Source organism: Polypterus senegalus, chromosome 8, assembly GCF_016835505.1.
Source record: "Polypterus senegalus isolate Bchr_013 chromosome 8, ASM1683550v1, whole genome shotgun sequence".
Taxonomy (NCBI): Eukaryota; Metazoa; Chordata; class Cladistia; order Polypteriformes; family Polypteridae; genus Polypterus; species Polypterus senegalus.
In genome coordinates, this window is record NC_053161.1 from 104184593 (window position 1) to 104199017 (window position 14425).

General features: G+C 38.0%; 1 protein-coding gene across 1 annotated transcript in view; it reads left to right on the forward strand.

The window, feature by feature from the left end:
- LOC120534171 (thymidine phosphorylase) overlaps positions 1–9024 on the forward strand; it is a 57404-nt gene extending 48380 nt beyond the window's left edge. Inside the window, exon 10 of the mRNA XM_039761526.1 lies at positions 7943–9024. Within this exon, the coding sequence (XP_039617460.1) occupies positions 7943–8085 (143 nt within the window). The 3' untranslated portion in view covers positions 8086–9024. The remainder of the gene's footprint in view (positions 1–7942) is intronic.
- Positions 9025–14425: the final 5401 nt, after the last annotated feature.

Here is a 14425-nt window from a genome sequence, read left to right on the forward strand (position 1 = left end):
ATCTAACAAGGAAAATTAGCAAACAGTTCAGTTATTAAACTATTTATCGGGTGAGGTAAAATTAGCGATTTTAAAGAGTAAATAATAAACAATGTGGGGCAAGGCCAACTGATGCTCTTTTTATTTTCAAGATAAATGTACGCTCCAGAATAATAATGGAATACACTTATTATAAATTGATGCATACATTAGATTTATTTAAAAATGTGTGGGGAGTTCCTGCCAAACTGAAAGTGGACTTCTATGTCTTCGCCAGCAAGGAAGAAGCAGAAAAGGAATTAAGAAAGCTGATCCCAACACTATTCTGAAACACAATAGTGAGCCATAGCCTGTCATGACATGGCAAGGATAAATAACTTACTACTTGATCTATTTGTTAAGATACGGGTTTTTATAATTATATATCCTCTTTATTACTCATTATTACTCGGACGCTATCTGTTTATATTTTAATTACAGTTAGACGTTTGTGCTTAATTTTTTATTTTTATTTTTTAATCTTATTTATTTATTTTTTCTCTACCCTAAAGGAGACTGTTTAGACTGTTTAACATCATACCCTTGGTTTATTGTTATTGTTATTATTGCATTAAGACTTACTATGCTTATTCTGGACCACTTTCTAACCATTCCCCGGGTTTATTATCTTAATACATTAAGATTGCTGAAGATTATATATATTTTAAGTTCATAGTTTGTTAATTATTATATTTTAGGCATATAGTATTTAGACTATATTGGTGATAGATATCTCTATTTTTTTAATCCTAAAATGCCACTGCGTGGGGGCTTGTTTTGCTTTAGATGTGCTCTGTCTCTGGGTATGTCAGAGGACCGAGACTGCGTGAAATGGGGTCCAGCTTCATGTGGGGAGGCAAAATGGGAGGGTGGGGGGTTAAGGGGGGGAGAGAAAGAGAGGAGGCTATATCTAATCCTTTTAATCTTTATAATTATAACTACCAATGTAACAATAGGCTGCATGGCAATAACTCTTGGGGAAATAGGAAATTAAGGTTAAAGCTGTCTCACGTCCAGTTAAGACTATAAAATGACATCAAAAATTCAGAATCGGTATCTCCATGATGGGACAGTTAACTTTGTGAGCTGGAATGTTAAAGGCCTGAATCACGAATTAAAGAGAAAGAAAGTACTATCTCACCTAACAAGTTTAAATGCTAAAATAGTATTTTTACAGGAGACCCACTTACTAAGCAAGGATCAGTACCGGCTGCAAAAGGACTGGACTGGCCAAATGTTCCATTCTAGCTTTACAAAGAAAACTAGGAGGGGTGGGAATTCTCATACATAGAACAGTCTCATTTGTAGCATCAGATGTAGTATTGGATCCTGAAGGGAGATACTGTATGTGATGGTCATGGGTAACTTATCTAACTGTTGTCCAGTCAGCCGCCTCAACAATAGAGGCACGGAACATGGCCCATTCGGACTCAATGTCCCCCACCTCCCTCGGGACGTGGTTGAAGTTCTGCGGAGGTGGGAGTTGAAGCTACTTCTGACAGGGGACTCTGCCAGCCGTTCCCAGCAGACCCTCACAACACGTTTGGGCCCACCAGGTCTGACCGGCATCTTCCCCCACCATCGAAGCCAACTCACCACCAGGTGGTGATCAGTTGACAGCTCTGCCCCTCTCTTCACCCGAATGTCCAAGACATATGGCCGCAAGTCCGACGACACGACTCACTGACCTGAGGCCTAGGGTGTCCTGGTGCCAAGTGCACATATGAACACCCTTATGCTTGAACGTGGTGTTCGTTATGGACAATCCGTGACGAGCACAGAAGTCCAATAACAAAACACTGCTCGTGTTCAGATCGGGGGGGCCATTCCTCCCAATCATGCCCTTCCAGGTCTCACTGTCATTGCCCACGTGAGCATTGAAGTCTCCCAGCAAAACGACGGAATCCCCAGAAGGAGTGCCCTCTAGCACCCCCTCCAGAAACTCCAAAAAGGGTGGATACTCCAAACTGCTGTTTGGCGCATACGCACAAACAACAGTCAGGACCGCTTCCCCCACCGAAGGCGAGGGAGGCCACCCTCGTCCATCGGGTAAACCCCAATGCACAGGCTCCGAGTCGGGGGGCAATAAGTATGCCCACACCGGCTCGGCGCCTCTCACCGGGGGCAACTTCAGAGTGGTAGAGAGTCTAGCCCCTCTCAAGGAGATTGGTTCCAGAGTCCAAGCTGTGTGTCGAGGTGAATCCGACTATATCTAGCCGGAACCTCTCGACCTCGCGCACTAGCTCAGGCTCCTTCCCCTTCAGAGAGGTGACATTCCACGTCCCAAGAGCCAGTTTCTGTAGCCGAGGATCAGACCGCCAAGATCCCCGCCTTCGGCCACCACCAAACTCGCACTGCACCCAACCTCCTTGGCTTCTCCCATAGGTGGTGAGCCCATGGGGAGGAGTACCCACGTTAGCTCTTCGGGCTGTGCCCGGCCGAGCCCCATGGGTGCAGGCCCGGCCACCAGGCGCTCGCCATCGAGCCCCACCTCCAGGCCTGGCTCCAGAGGGGCGCCCCGGTGACCCGCGTCCGGGCAAGGGAAAATGTCGTCCAAGGTTTTTATTCTTCATCGGAGGTTTGTTGAACCGTTCTTTGTCTCATCCCTCACCTAGGACCAGTTTGCCTTGGGTGGCCCTACCAGGGGCATAAAGCCCCGGACAACATAGCTCCTAGGATCATTGGGACACGCAAACACCTCCACCACGATAAGGTGACGGTTCAAGGAGGGGAACATCTAACACTGCAAAGATAATTACAAAGTTTATAACTGATCACAACTTATCAGACCCCTGGAGGCTTTTTAAACCCAAACTCAAGAACATATTCTTTCTACTCACCAGTACATTATTGCTACTCAAGAATTGATTATTACTTTATAGATAATTTCTTGCCTAATTAAATCTTGCAAATATGATGCTATTGTTATTTCTGACCATGCACCTCTGATCTTGGAGCTAAAGTTACTATGCCCCACACACTCACCTCGCAGATGGCGTCTCAACCCGCTTCTATTAGCAGACGAGAATTGTACAGAATTTATATCCAAACAAATCAGTTTCTTCCTAGAGACAAATACATCCTCAGAGATTTCTGCAGGAATACTCTGGGAAACTCTTAAGGCCTTCTTAAGAGGACAGATTATCTCATATCTTTCCCACAGAAATAAATTAGAAACCAAGAAAGTAGCAGAGATAAAAAGCGAAATTACTAGAATAGATGAAGAACATGCCAGGCTTCCAAGCGTGGCTCTACATAGGAAAAGGCAGGCTCTACATTCAGAACTAAACCTCTTGACAACTAAAGAAACTGAACAACTAATTTATAAATCCAGACATCATTACTATGAACATGGAGAGAAAGCTAATAAGCTTTTAGCTCAACAAATTCACAAGCAAGAAGTCCGCAATGCAATCCCAGTAATCACCAACATGAACGGAGACAAAATCATCGACCACAAAAATATAATGCACACATTTAGAGACTACTATAAATCCTTATATTCTACTGAGTTTAAAGAAGACAACACACAATCTAATGCATTTCTGGATACATTACAGATACCACAAATAGACACTTTTAGTGTGGAGGAACTCGATAAACCTCTGGCGTTATCAGAATTACTAGATGCTATAAAGTCACTTCAAGGCGGAAAGCAGCAGGCCCTGATGGCTACCCTGCAGAATTTTATAAGAAATTCTCCGCTCAGCTAGCTCCCCTCCTATTAGCAACATTTACAGAAGCCAGAGACAATCAAACTCTTCCTCAAACTTTCGCCAAGCATTAATCACCGTTTTTCCAAAACAAAATAAGGACTTATTACAATGTGCATCATACAGACCAATTTCACTTTTGAATAATGACGTTAAAATACTCTCAAAATCATAGCTAGAAGGATGGAGAAAGTGCTCCCTCGTAATATCACAAGATCAAACTGGATTTATCAAGGGTGACACTTATCTTCAAATCTTCACGCCTGTTTAATGTAATATACTCACCAACTAAATCAAACACCCCAGAAATATTATTATCATTGGATGCAGAAAAAGCATTTGACATGATTGAATGGAAATACCTTTTACTACATTGGAGAAATTTGGGTTTAGCCCAACATTTGTGCATGGATCAAACTACTGTATACCAATCCAGAAGCTTCAGTTTGTATCAACAACATTTGTTCAGACTACTTTAAACTAGAACGTGGTACCAGACAAGGATGCCCATTGTCACCGCTGCTGTTTGCAATCGCCATTGAACCACTGGCAATACACTGTCGAAATACTGATCAGATAAAGGGGATTATCAGAGAAGGACTGGAACAGAAAATTTCTCTATATGCAGATGATATGGTACTGTATATATCAGACCCACAAAATTCTGTGCCTGCAGTCTTAACAGCACTCACAGAATTTCAAAAGATCTCTGGTCTCAGAATTAATCTGAATAAAAGTGTACTCTTTCCAGTGAATTCTCAAGCATATAATATTAGATTAGACACCCTACCTTTTATCATTGCAGAACAGTTTAAATACCTGGGTAAACATCACAAGTAAACATAAAGCTCTTTATCAACAAAATTTGCCGTCTGCATGGAAAAAATTAAGCAAGACTTGCATAGATGGTCAACCCTTCATCTCACTCTAGCTGGAAGAATTAACACTGTTAAGATGAATATTCTTCCTAAGCTCCTTTTTTTATTTCAAAACATTCCAATATACATCAATAAATCATTTTTTAAGCAATTAGATTCAACAATAACCTCATTTATTTGGAACTCAAAACATCCACGCATCCAAAGAGCGACCCTACAAAGACAAAAGGCAGAAGGTGGCATGGCTCTACCTAACTTCCAGTTTTATTACTGGGCAGCAAACATACAAGCTATAAAACCTGGACACAAATAGAAGAACATACACAGGCTGGTCCGCAATAGAAGTAAAATCCTGCAGTACTTCTTTATATTCCTGCTCTGTGCCCCAATAAATGCAAGTTATCGGCAATATACTAATAACCCAATTGTGCTTCACTCACTTAGAATATGGAACCAATGTAGAAAGCATTTTAAGATGGAGAAGCTTTTATCTGTGGCACCTCTGCAAGAGAACCACCTCTTTCAACCTTCACAAACATATGCAGTTTTAATATCTGGAAAAATTTGGGATTAACTTGCTTAGAGATCTTTATATAGACAACGTCTTTGCATCCTATGAACAATTACATTCCAAATTTAACATTCCAGCTACACATTTCTTTCACTATCTTCAAATTAGGAACTTTGTTAAACAGAACCTTCCGATTTTCCTCATCTTGCACCCTCATCCATGCTGGAAAAAATATTGCTCAATTTCAAGGACTCAGACACCATCTCTGCAATATATAAAATTATTTTACAGTCCCTCCCTTTCAAAGATCCAAGAGGACACTGGGAAAAAGATCTCTCAATTAATATATCAGAAAAGGAGTGGAAAGTAGCAATGCAGAGAATTCACTCGAGCTCCATATGCAAAGCATACAATTATTCAACTCAAAATTATATATCGAGCACATCTGTCTCGACTAAAACTCTCCAAAATGTTTCCAGGGCATGATCCAACCTGTGAACGCTGCAATCAAGTCCCAGCCTCACTGGGTCACATGTTTTGGGCCTGCACCAAATTAACATCATTCTGGACCAAAATTTTTAATTACCTTTCAGACAGCCTTGGTCTCACAATCCCTCCTAACCCATTAACAGCTGTGTTTGGGGTTCTTCCAGATGGGTTTAAAGTGGAGAAGGACAAACAAACTGTGATTGCATTCACTACACTTTTGGCACACAGACTTATTTTGCTAAACTGGAAGAATCCAAACTCTCCTCTTTTAAGTCAGTGGGAAACCGATGTTTTTTACTATTTGAAACTGGAAAAAAATCAAATACTCAGTTAGAGGATCTGTACAGATTTTTTTCAAAACATGGCAGGATCTAATCAGTAATATTTTAGAATAAGCTCTTAAAGCACAGAGGAAGCAATTATTTCTGTATTTCTTTTTCTTCTCCATTCATCTCTATTGGCTTATCAAACTCATCAATTTAGGTATGTTTACAAGCCTTAAGTTTTACTCTGTTGGCCATGCTCTCTCTCTCAGGGGTGGGGGTCGACTTGTTCTCAATCCTACTTTTTGTAAAAATTGATTGATTTGTATGGAATGATTGAAATAAAATTTAAAAAAAAATGTGTGGGGAGTTAAAGGGGTGCTTTGCTCAATTGATGATGGAGAACTAAAAATGAATGTATGAGACATTGTTTAAGTTTTATTTATTTATTTATTGTTTCTTGGATGATGTAAAATAGTTGAACTGATAGAATGGTGTAACATTATAATACTTATGTTAAAGTTATGATTTGAGACATTTAAGTGCTTGTTTGATACAGGGGGTTTGAATTGTTAATTAGAAGAAATTGGAAAAGTTTTGGGGTCATTTCAAATTAATATAAGTAATAGTATGTCTTAAATGGAATTGATTCTCATTTGATTAAGCAGCCTGTAAAAATATTTGTTTTATATGTTATCTATTATGTATTATTTTGCTTTATTGCTATTTGATCAATAAAGATCATTTTAAAATAAAAAATAATCAGCCTGGACCAGGTGGAATTAAAAACCTAGCAGGTCCAAACAGGAACAGACATAAAAGACAAAGAGTAGAAGACAAAGTAGAATGTTGTAAAGAAGTTCAAAAACATTGGTGCGATACACATGCAGAACAGGTTAAAGATTATGAAAGTACGAAAATTCAAAAGTTTACAAAAAATGATAGTATAGATCGCATTAGTGCAAACAAACAGAAATTATTACTCTGTGAAATACTGGAACAGCGAAAAGAGATCAAATATATGGACATACTGTAGGTGATATGACAGAAGTATCTAGATATTGTTCAGCTTTAAACTTTTAAGTCAGAAACTTGTAGATCATCTAATCCGTGATGGCATAACAGAAAAGTAGTGTTTCTTCCCAATGAAGAGGCGTATCCACGAGAATTAAAAATTTTGCTTTTACTGAAGTGTTACAGTAAAAATGTAAGTTTAAAAAGTATTTCCATGTTAATTTCAAAGCCAAACAGAATGAAAATATTTAACTCAATGAATACCTCTAACGCAACATGAAACATAAATTTCTTTTTTAATTTATTACTTTTTACTATTTTTTACTATGGTTAATTACTTGCTGTAATGTTAAATAGTTCTATTATTATTATGCATATGTAACTGTTCCTATGAAAATAACAATCGATTAAAATTGTACATCCGGTTACCCATACCCAGGGGTTAGTGAGCGAAGTGAGCAGGGGACAGAGCCCCCTAGTAAATAAATGAATAAATAAATAAAGGCAGCTTTTGCAGTGCTCTCAGTTTATCACCATTTTTTAATTTATATTGATTACAGAAAGACCAATCTATTTGAATTTTAGTGTTGCTGTTCACCTCATTTATTTTACACATACCTTTAGGGATATGGGGTAGAACCGGAGTGCTCTGGAGATGAAAATACATAGGGAGGACATGTTAGAAAACCACACACACTTCTACCAAGCATGGGATTCAAACTTGTGAGGCAGCATTGTCAACTACTGCACCGACATTATCTCTTTTAGGTTAACTCTAAGTGAGTACTAAATGCATTTTTTCAAACTTAGTAAATATTTAAATAAAAAAATAAAACTTAGTAAATAGATTAGATAAATGTTATTAATCCCAAGTGGAAATTCAGATGCCTATAGCAGCAGAATCACGAAGAAAACAAGGAAACAGGCTCACAGGACAAATAATACACCCAAACGACTGATGGACAGACAGAAAGACAGACAGACAGACAATTCATTAGTTGGCAGCACTGCAGCAGAAGTTATATCTGATGGTCTGTTTCCTTTTCTTCATCCCAGGTGACAGCTGGGTACGAGTACATTATGACATTCCTGCTCTGAAAGAGGACCAGATAGCTCGTCTGCAGGCAGCCCTCACTATTGGGAGCAGCACAGAATTTAATGATTCCCCTCTTGTTACTGAGTTCATTTTGCCAAAGTGAGGAACACAACTCGATTCTGGAGAGAGAAGAGACCTGAAGATTGTTGCCATGCTGCTGTAAACACTTTTTTGTAAGCTGAACAGAATTCCACTTTCCAGGTTACATAACGCAATCTGATATAAAGTCAGAGAAATTAAAAAAGGATAATCAGTAATGTGCTTATAGTAAGTAGTTTAAAAGTATGTAACAATGATAATGTATGCATTACAGAACACTTTCCAAGTATAGATGAGCTGTTCACACTACGTGAATTTGAGTCAGGGACAGTGATTGAATCGATGATCGTGTGGCGTAAATTTGTAGTGTTTTAGTCATGATGCCCATATGCTGTATGTTTGTTAGTTAAGAGATAAGAAAATGTCTATACTGATGGATATTTCAGTAATGCATTCTGAGCCTGGATAAGTGAACTGGGTGCATGTGGACACTTCTCAGTTCCTTGAGGAATGGGGACCTTTTTCTTAACATAAACTTCCCACTGTTTTGGCTTTGATAAAATGACAGGTGAGCTACTAGGCAAAAGCAAGGACTAAAAAATGAATAAACTGGGTAAACATACAAGTGTCAGATGACAGAAGACACACAAAGCCAAAGTACCAAAACCAAAATCATCAACCAAAGGCAGATATAATGGAAAAACAGACAAAATTTCACCCTCTCTAAAATAATTTTGGTAACTAACTAAATATACTGAAGGATTTTGGTTTATCTAGAAACAAAGTGTGTCAGCTTAAAGAATTGTACAGTAATCCCTCGCTATATCGAGCTTCGACTTTCGCGGCTTCACTCCATCGCGGATTTTAAATGTAAACATATCTAAATATATATCACGGACATTTCACTTCAAAAATTCTGCGGATTTCTGCTGGCAGTGGGTCTTTTAATTTATGGTACATGCTTCCTCAGTTTGTTTGCCCAGTTGATTTCAAACAAGGGACGCTATTGGCGGATGGCTGAGATGCTACCCAATCAGAGCACATATTACATATTAAATAAAACTCCTCAATGAATCTTGAAAGCCTGAACAGCACGTATTGATTTTTGATTGTTTGCTTTTTCTCTGTCTCTCTCACTCTCTCTGACATTCTCTGCTCCTGATGGAGGGGGTGTTCGCACACTGGCCTAGAGGATATGGAAACTCCTCTAAAAAATGCTGAAAGACTACCTTCACATTGCTCCCTTCCTTGCAGCTGCTTTCTCCGGCAGTGCTGTGCATATTTAAAAATCCAAACAGCCCTATTGATTTTTGATTGTTTGCTTTTCTCTCTCTCTCTCTCTGACATTCTCTGCTCCTGACGGCGCTCCTTTGAAGAGGAAGATATGTTTGCATTCTTTTAATTGTGAGAAAGAACTGTCATCTCTGTCTTGTCATGGAGCACAGTTTAAACTTTTGAATAAAGGGTGTTATTTCATGTCTAGAGGGCTCTAATAATGTTAAAAAAATGTATTTAGAAGGTCGTAAACAGGTTATCTATGCTCTAACTGCAAAAATATTCGATTTATAAATAAAGAATCCTATTTGCGAAAATTCATTTATCGCTGTAGAGTCTGGAACGGATTAATGGCGATAAACGAGGGTTTACTGTATTGTGACATTTCATTTAACTTCTTCTGGCAATCCATGGTAGCAGCATTGCACCAAACACAGTGTTGGTGAATGCAGTGCACCATTTGTTGTTACAAAATGGTGGGAAGTTAACATCATAAATGTAATAATGAAACCTAGGAGCGGGAGTAGGTTGAAAAAAGACCCACAAGGAAGACCCTGACTAGCTTTAACCCTGTTACATATCTGACATGGTAGTATGACATTTCTAATAGCCTGATTCAGATTTTCCCACCGAACATACCATTGAACCAATTTTGTAGTTTGCATTGGCCAAAATCCATGAAGAAATTGATCAGAATGAAACTTCACTTCAAATAGAATCTGGCATGAAAGCTTTCACCACTAGGAGCTTTCTCATAATTGCTTGATTTTTCTATAGCTGCAAATAGTAAAGAAATAAGATCTTCAAGATGGTCTACAACTGTTGCTGCCAAAACTTTTTCAGCTGGTATAACATTCTCAAGGCTCACCTGATGATTCATTGCTATCAGATTACCTGGGCACAACATCTGCTTATTTGTTTTGCTCCAGGAATGGCATAAAATGACAAAATGGAAAGAGCTCAAAAATAAGCCTCATCTAGTTTGACCTAAGAATTACAATGTGTGGCTATTTTTAAACACACTTAATGTAAAGATGTTTTACCAGTTCCAGCCAGTGGTGCCAGTCTTACAATGTTATTTTTATTGCTAAAATTTCCTGGTTCTTCATATCATAATTCTGTTTAATATGACAGAGCTTCCAAAAAAAAAAAAACTCACCGGATAAGATGGATGGATCATGAAAGCCATCATGTAAAGCTGATAGATAGATAGATAGATAGATAGATAGATAGACATACAATTGCATAAAAATTGGCCTAAATAATATAATGATAGATAGATAGAACAAATGCACAAATGAATCAACACAAAAACGTATTTGTCTCCAGGACAAATAAATAAAGGGAAATAAATAAATTGAAATTTGGCTTTTTTACATACATAGGTAGATAGGTAAATAAATGAAATATGCACACACACTATGGTCTGAACACACACTGGAATGACTATAAAGCAAGAAAATGAAAAAGTAAGACAAGTTTTTACTTGGCTGTCACCGTCCCATTATTTCCCAATGCCAGGGAATCTCTTAGAAAAGATGGTACTTACATTAATCTTTGAAGTGTCAACCTTGATCTTGAAATGTAAGGAGACATCTAGATAATAAAGTTTAGGTGCTGATGTAAAAAAATCAAATCATTCCTTAGCTGTTGGAGTCTTATTGGAAGATTTTATTTAGTTAAGACAGTAATTGGTGGAATCAGAAATAAAGTTTTAATAAATCATTAGGAATCACTTGTGGAAAAAAAGATATATCATCGATATACAGTGCTGTTACTAAATTCTACTTTAGATTCACCCCTCCCTGATCTGAATTTAAATTATAAACACTTCTTAAAGGAATACTACACCTAAGAATGATCATTTTATAATTTGTTACTCATCCCATGTGGTTTTGTAGTGATGGCCAAGAAAAAAGTTTTATCTCATATTTTCATTTAGAATAAAGATAATGTTATGTTATGTAATAATAATGTACTCTGTGTGGCGACTCCTGCCAGTCATTGCACTTGACATAAGAGGTGCCCAGTTTGCAGGACCCATATACAGTATTTAATGTGCTTCTTTATTTACATGGGTTATGGGCAATACTTGTAAAGGAACTTGAGATGGAGTTTATGATGTTCTTAGTGTTATGTTTCGGGGCACAATTAGTTTGGTTTGGATAAAATTTTAAATGCTTTAATTATTTTACTTGATTTGAATGCTGAAGCAAGTGAATACTGCCACACGTGAGTGGTTAAATTCTTGTGGTTTAATGAACTCAGTTTTAAGTACAATTTTTAAAAACTCCATTTTATGTTAACAAATGTGTTGTACCATATATTTCATGTTATGCTTTTTTGAAATATGCATCATTAAAAACATTTATTATTTAAAATGTTTTACGAGACCTTTAAATATTTTTCTAAAGTATTAAAGGCATAATTTTGCTCCTTGGTACAAAATGGAGTTTTTCCTTCAGTCTGTGAGTAAAGCCTGCAATGGACTGGATCCACACACGGGACTGGTGCCTATGCCGCCATGACAGACTCTGCCTCTTCACGACCATAAAAACTGGATACACACGTAGACACGGATGGATGAACTTTTCGTTGAAGGCCATAAAGGTCTGCGGTGAGTAGGATGCCAGTGTCACATTTTGTGATTGTAGAAACTTTGTCTTTCCAAAGACTGCGTGTTCTGTCTGTGTCTGGATATCATGCTTTTGTCCCACATACAAAAGAAATGAACCTGCAGAAGTGGATCTCACATTGGTTAACTGATAGGAGACAAACAGTACAGATAAGAGGAGAATGCTCCACATGGAGTGAGGTCATCAGTGGAGTTCCTCAGGCTTAGGGTCATTACTTTTTCTGATTTATATTAATGACAATGATTTTGGTAGTTAGTAAACTTGTTAAATTCATAGGTGACATTTACATTGTAGGGATGGTAGACACTTAGAAGGCAACAAAAAGACCTGGATAACATTCAGAACTGGCCAAAAAACTTGGAAAATGCAGTTTAATATACAAAGTGGGGAAAATAAATATCAATTATAAATGCAAGAAGTGAGACACTGTCCTACATGAAACAACCTCCGGGAAGCAATTAAAAGGGCAAATAAAATGTTAAGTTATATAACAAAAGCTGTTGAATTTAAGTCACTAGTAAGACTGCATCTGGAGTACTGTGTGCAGTTCTGGTCACCACTGTACAAGAAAGACATAACAACATTTGAGGCTGTGCAGAGGAGAGCAACCAAGAGCATCCCAGGACTTAAGGACATGTCCTACTCTGGCTGACTCAGAGAATTGAACCTGTTTATTCTCAGGCAGAGGAGACTGTCTGGGAACCTAATCCAGATATTTAAAATCCCCAAAAGGCATCGACAATTTAGATCCAGCAACATTCTTTTGGCTTAAGGGTGAATCAGGTACTTGAGGACATCAGTGGAAATTAAGGAGAAGTGGTACATTTGAGACCAGGGAACACTTCTTTACTCAGAGTGTTGTGGAACCCTGGAACAAACTACAAAGAAATGTAGCTGAAGCAGAAACCTCGACAACCTTTAAGAAAAATCTGGATGAGATATTAGGACAATTTAGCTATTAGTGAAACAAACGAGCTTGATGGACTGATTGGTCTCCTCTCGTCTCTCCTCTCCTCTCCTTTCTTATGTTCTTCTGAAAACGTGTTTTAGGTTAATCGGCAGCTTTAAATAGCAATAAATTCTCTACAGATCTGATCAGTGGTAAAGTTGTTTGAAAAAGTAGCTGCGAATATGCACCTGACTTTATACTCGTAAAACAAGGGTCAAATACTCAGATCAAAATATTAGTTGGCGCTGCTTTGGGCATTCCATGTCAAAGTACCTAAACTAATACAGCCGTTGCAGCTTACCGTATATCAAACTGGCTCATTCGCCTTGTGATCGTCTTCTCCGATACACCATATAGATCTGCAATCTGCCTGTTCTTTTGACTCATCTGGATTGTCAAAGGATGGACATCCAGAGCAGGGAACTGTGTCACCTGAACTAGAGTGTAGTAGAGTCCATTCCACCTGTTCTTCAATAATTTCAAAAAGAGTTTCATCTATATTGGAGTCTAAAAGGGACACCAACATTGTAATTTCTTCTGATAAATCTTCAATTCTCTCTCTGGAATACGTAATATCTTCGGCAGAATCCATTTCATCGGCAGTAGTAAGCATTTTTCCAATTAATTCTTGTGCTTCGTTTCACCAATCAGTAACTAGAGGGCGTGTTAGAGCCCACCCTCTCAACTTTGACGAGTGAAAGTGACAGTTTTATTTCAAGTCGTATTTCATGATGATTTGCAGGAATGTTACGGACAAAATAAAATAAATAAATAAGCAACAAAAAACATATTTCGTGACACATTTATTTATTCATGCTCTCATTTCATGACATAATTATTTAGGCTCTCATTTCATGACACATTTATTTATTTATGCTCACATTTCACAGTACTTTTATTTATTTGCAGATTTATTTATTTATTTTATTTTGTCCAAAATATTCCTCCATAGGTACTAATTTGACTTATCTATCCCTCCATTTTTCTAAATCCATAATTTTCCTTGCACTGGACACTTGTACAGATATGGGAGGCAACTGGAATCCTCAAACAAAATGCACAATGGAATAGGAAAAAACGTGCAAAAACAACTCTGATGATGTCCCTGGTAGCCACTGCACTTGTAAATACAGCTTGAAACTGATATGCTTTCTCATGGTGCATCGACAAGCATAGTTTAGTCGTAAAAAATCAAAGTAGGCTAAATATATGATTAACTTATTCGGCAACAGATTCGTTCCTGTCATTTCAAACTATCTAGTTATGGCAGGCCTACCCCACAAGTGTTTAAGAAATCGACAGGTCATATCCCTCTCAAAAACAAAGCCACATGGATATGCTGTAATTGTTGACTCGATGAGCAGGTAAAGGACCAGACGTTCATTTGTTCAGAGTGCCACTGCTGATACGTCATCAGTTCAATGCCCCGATCCCCCGAGTGAGGTCAATATCCTTTTCCTATCAAAGGAGAGCAAAGTGAAAGTAACAAAATATCCCGCAACTGTATGCTTGCCATTCACTTTAAACTGAAAGCTATTTTACCA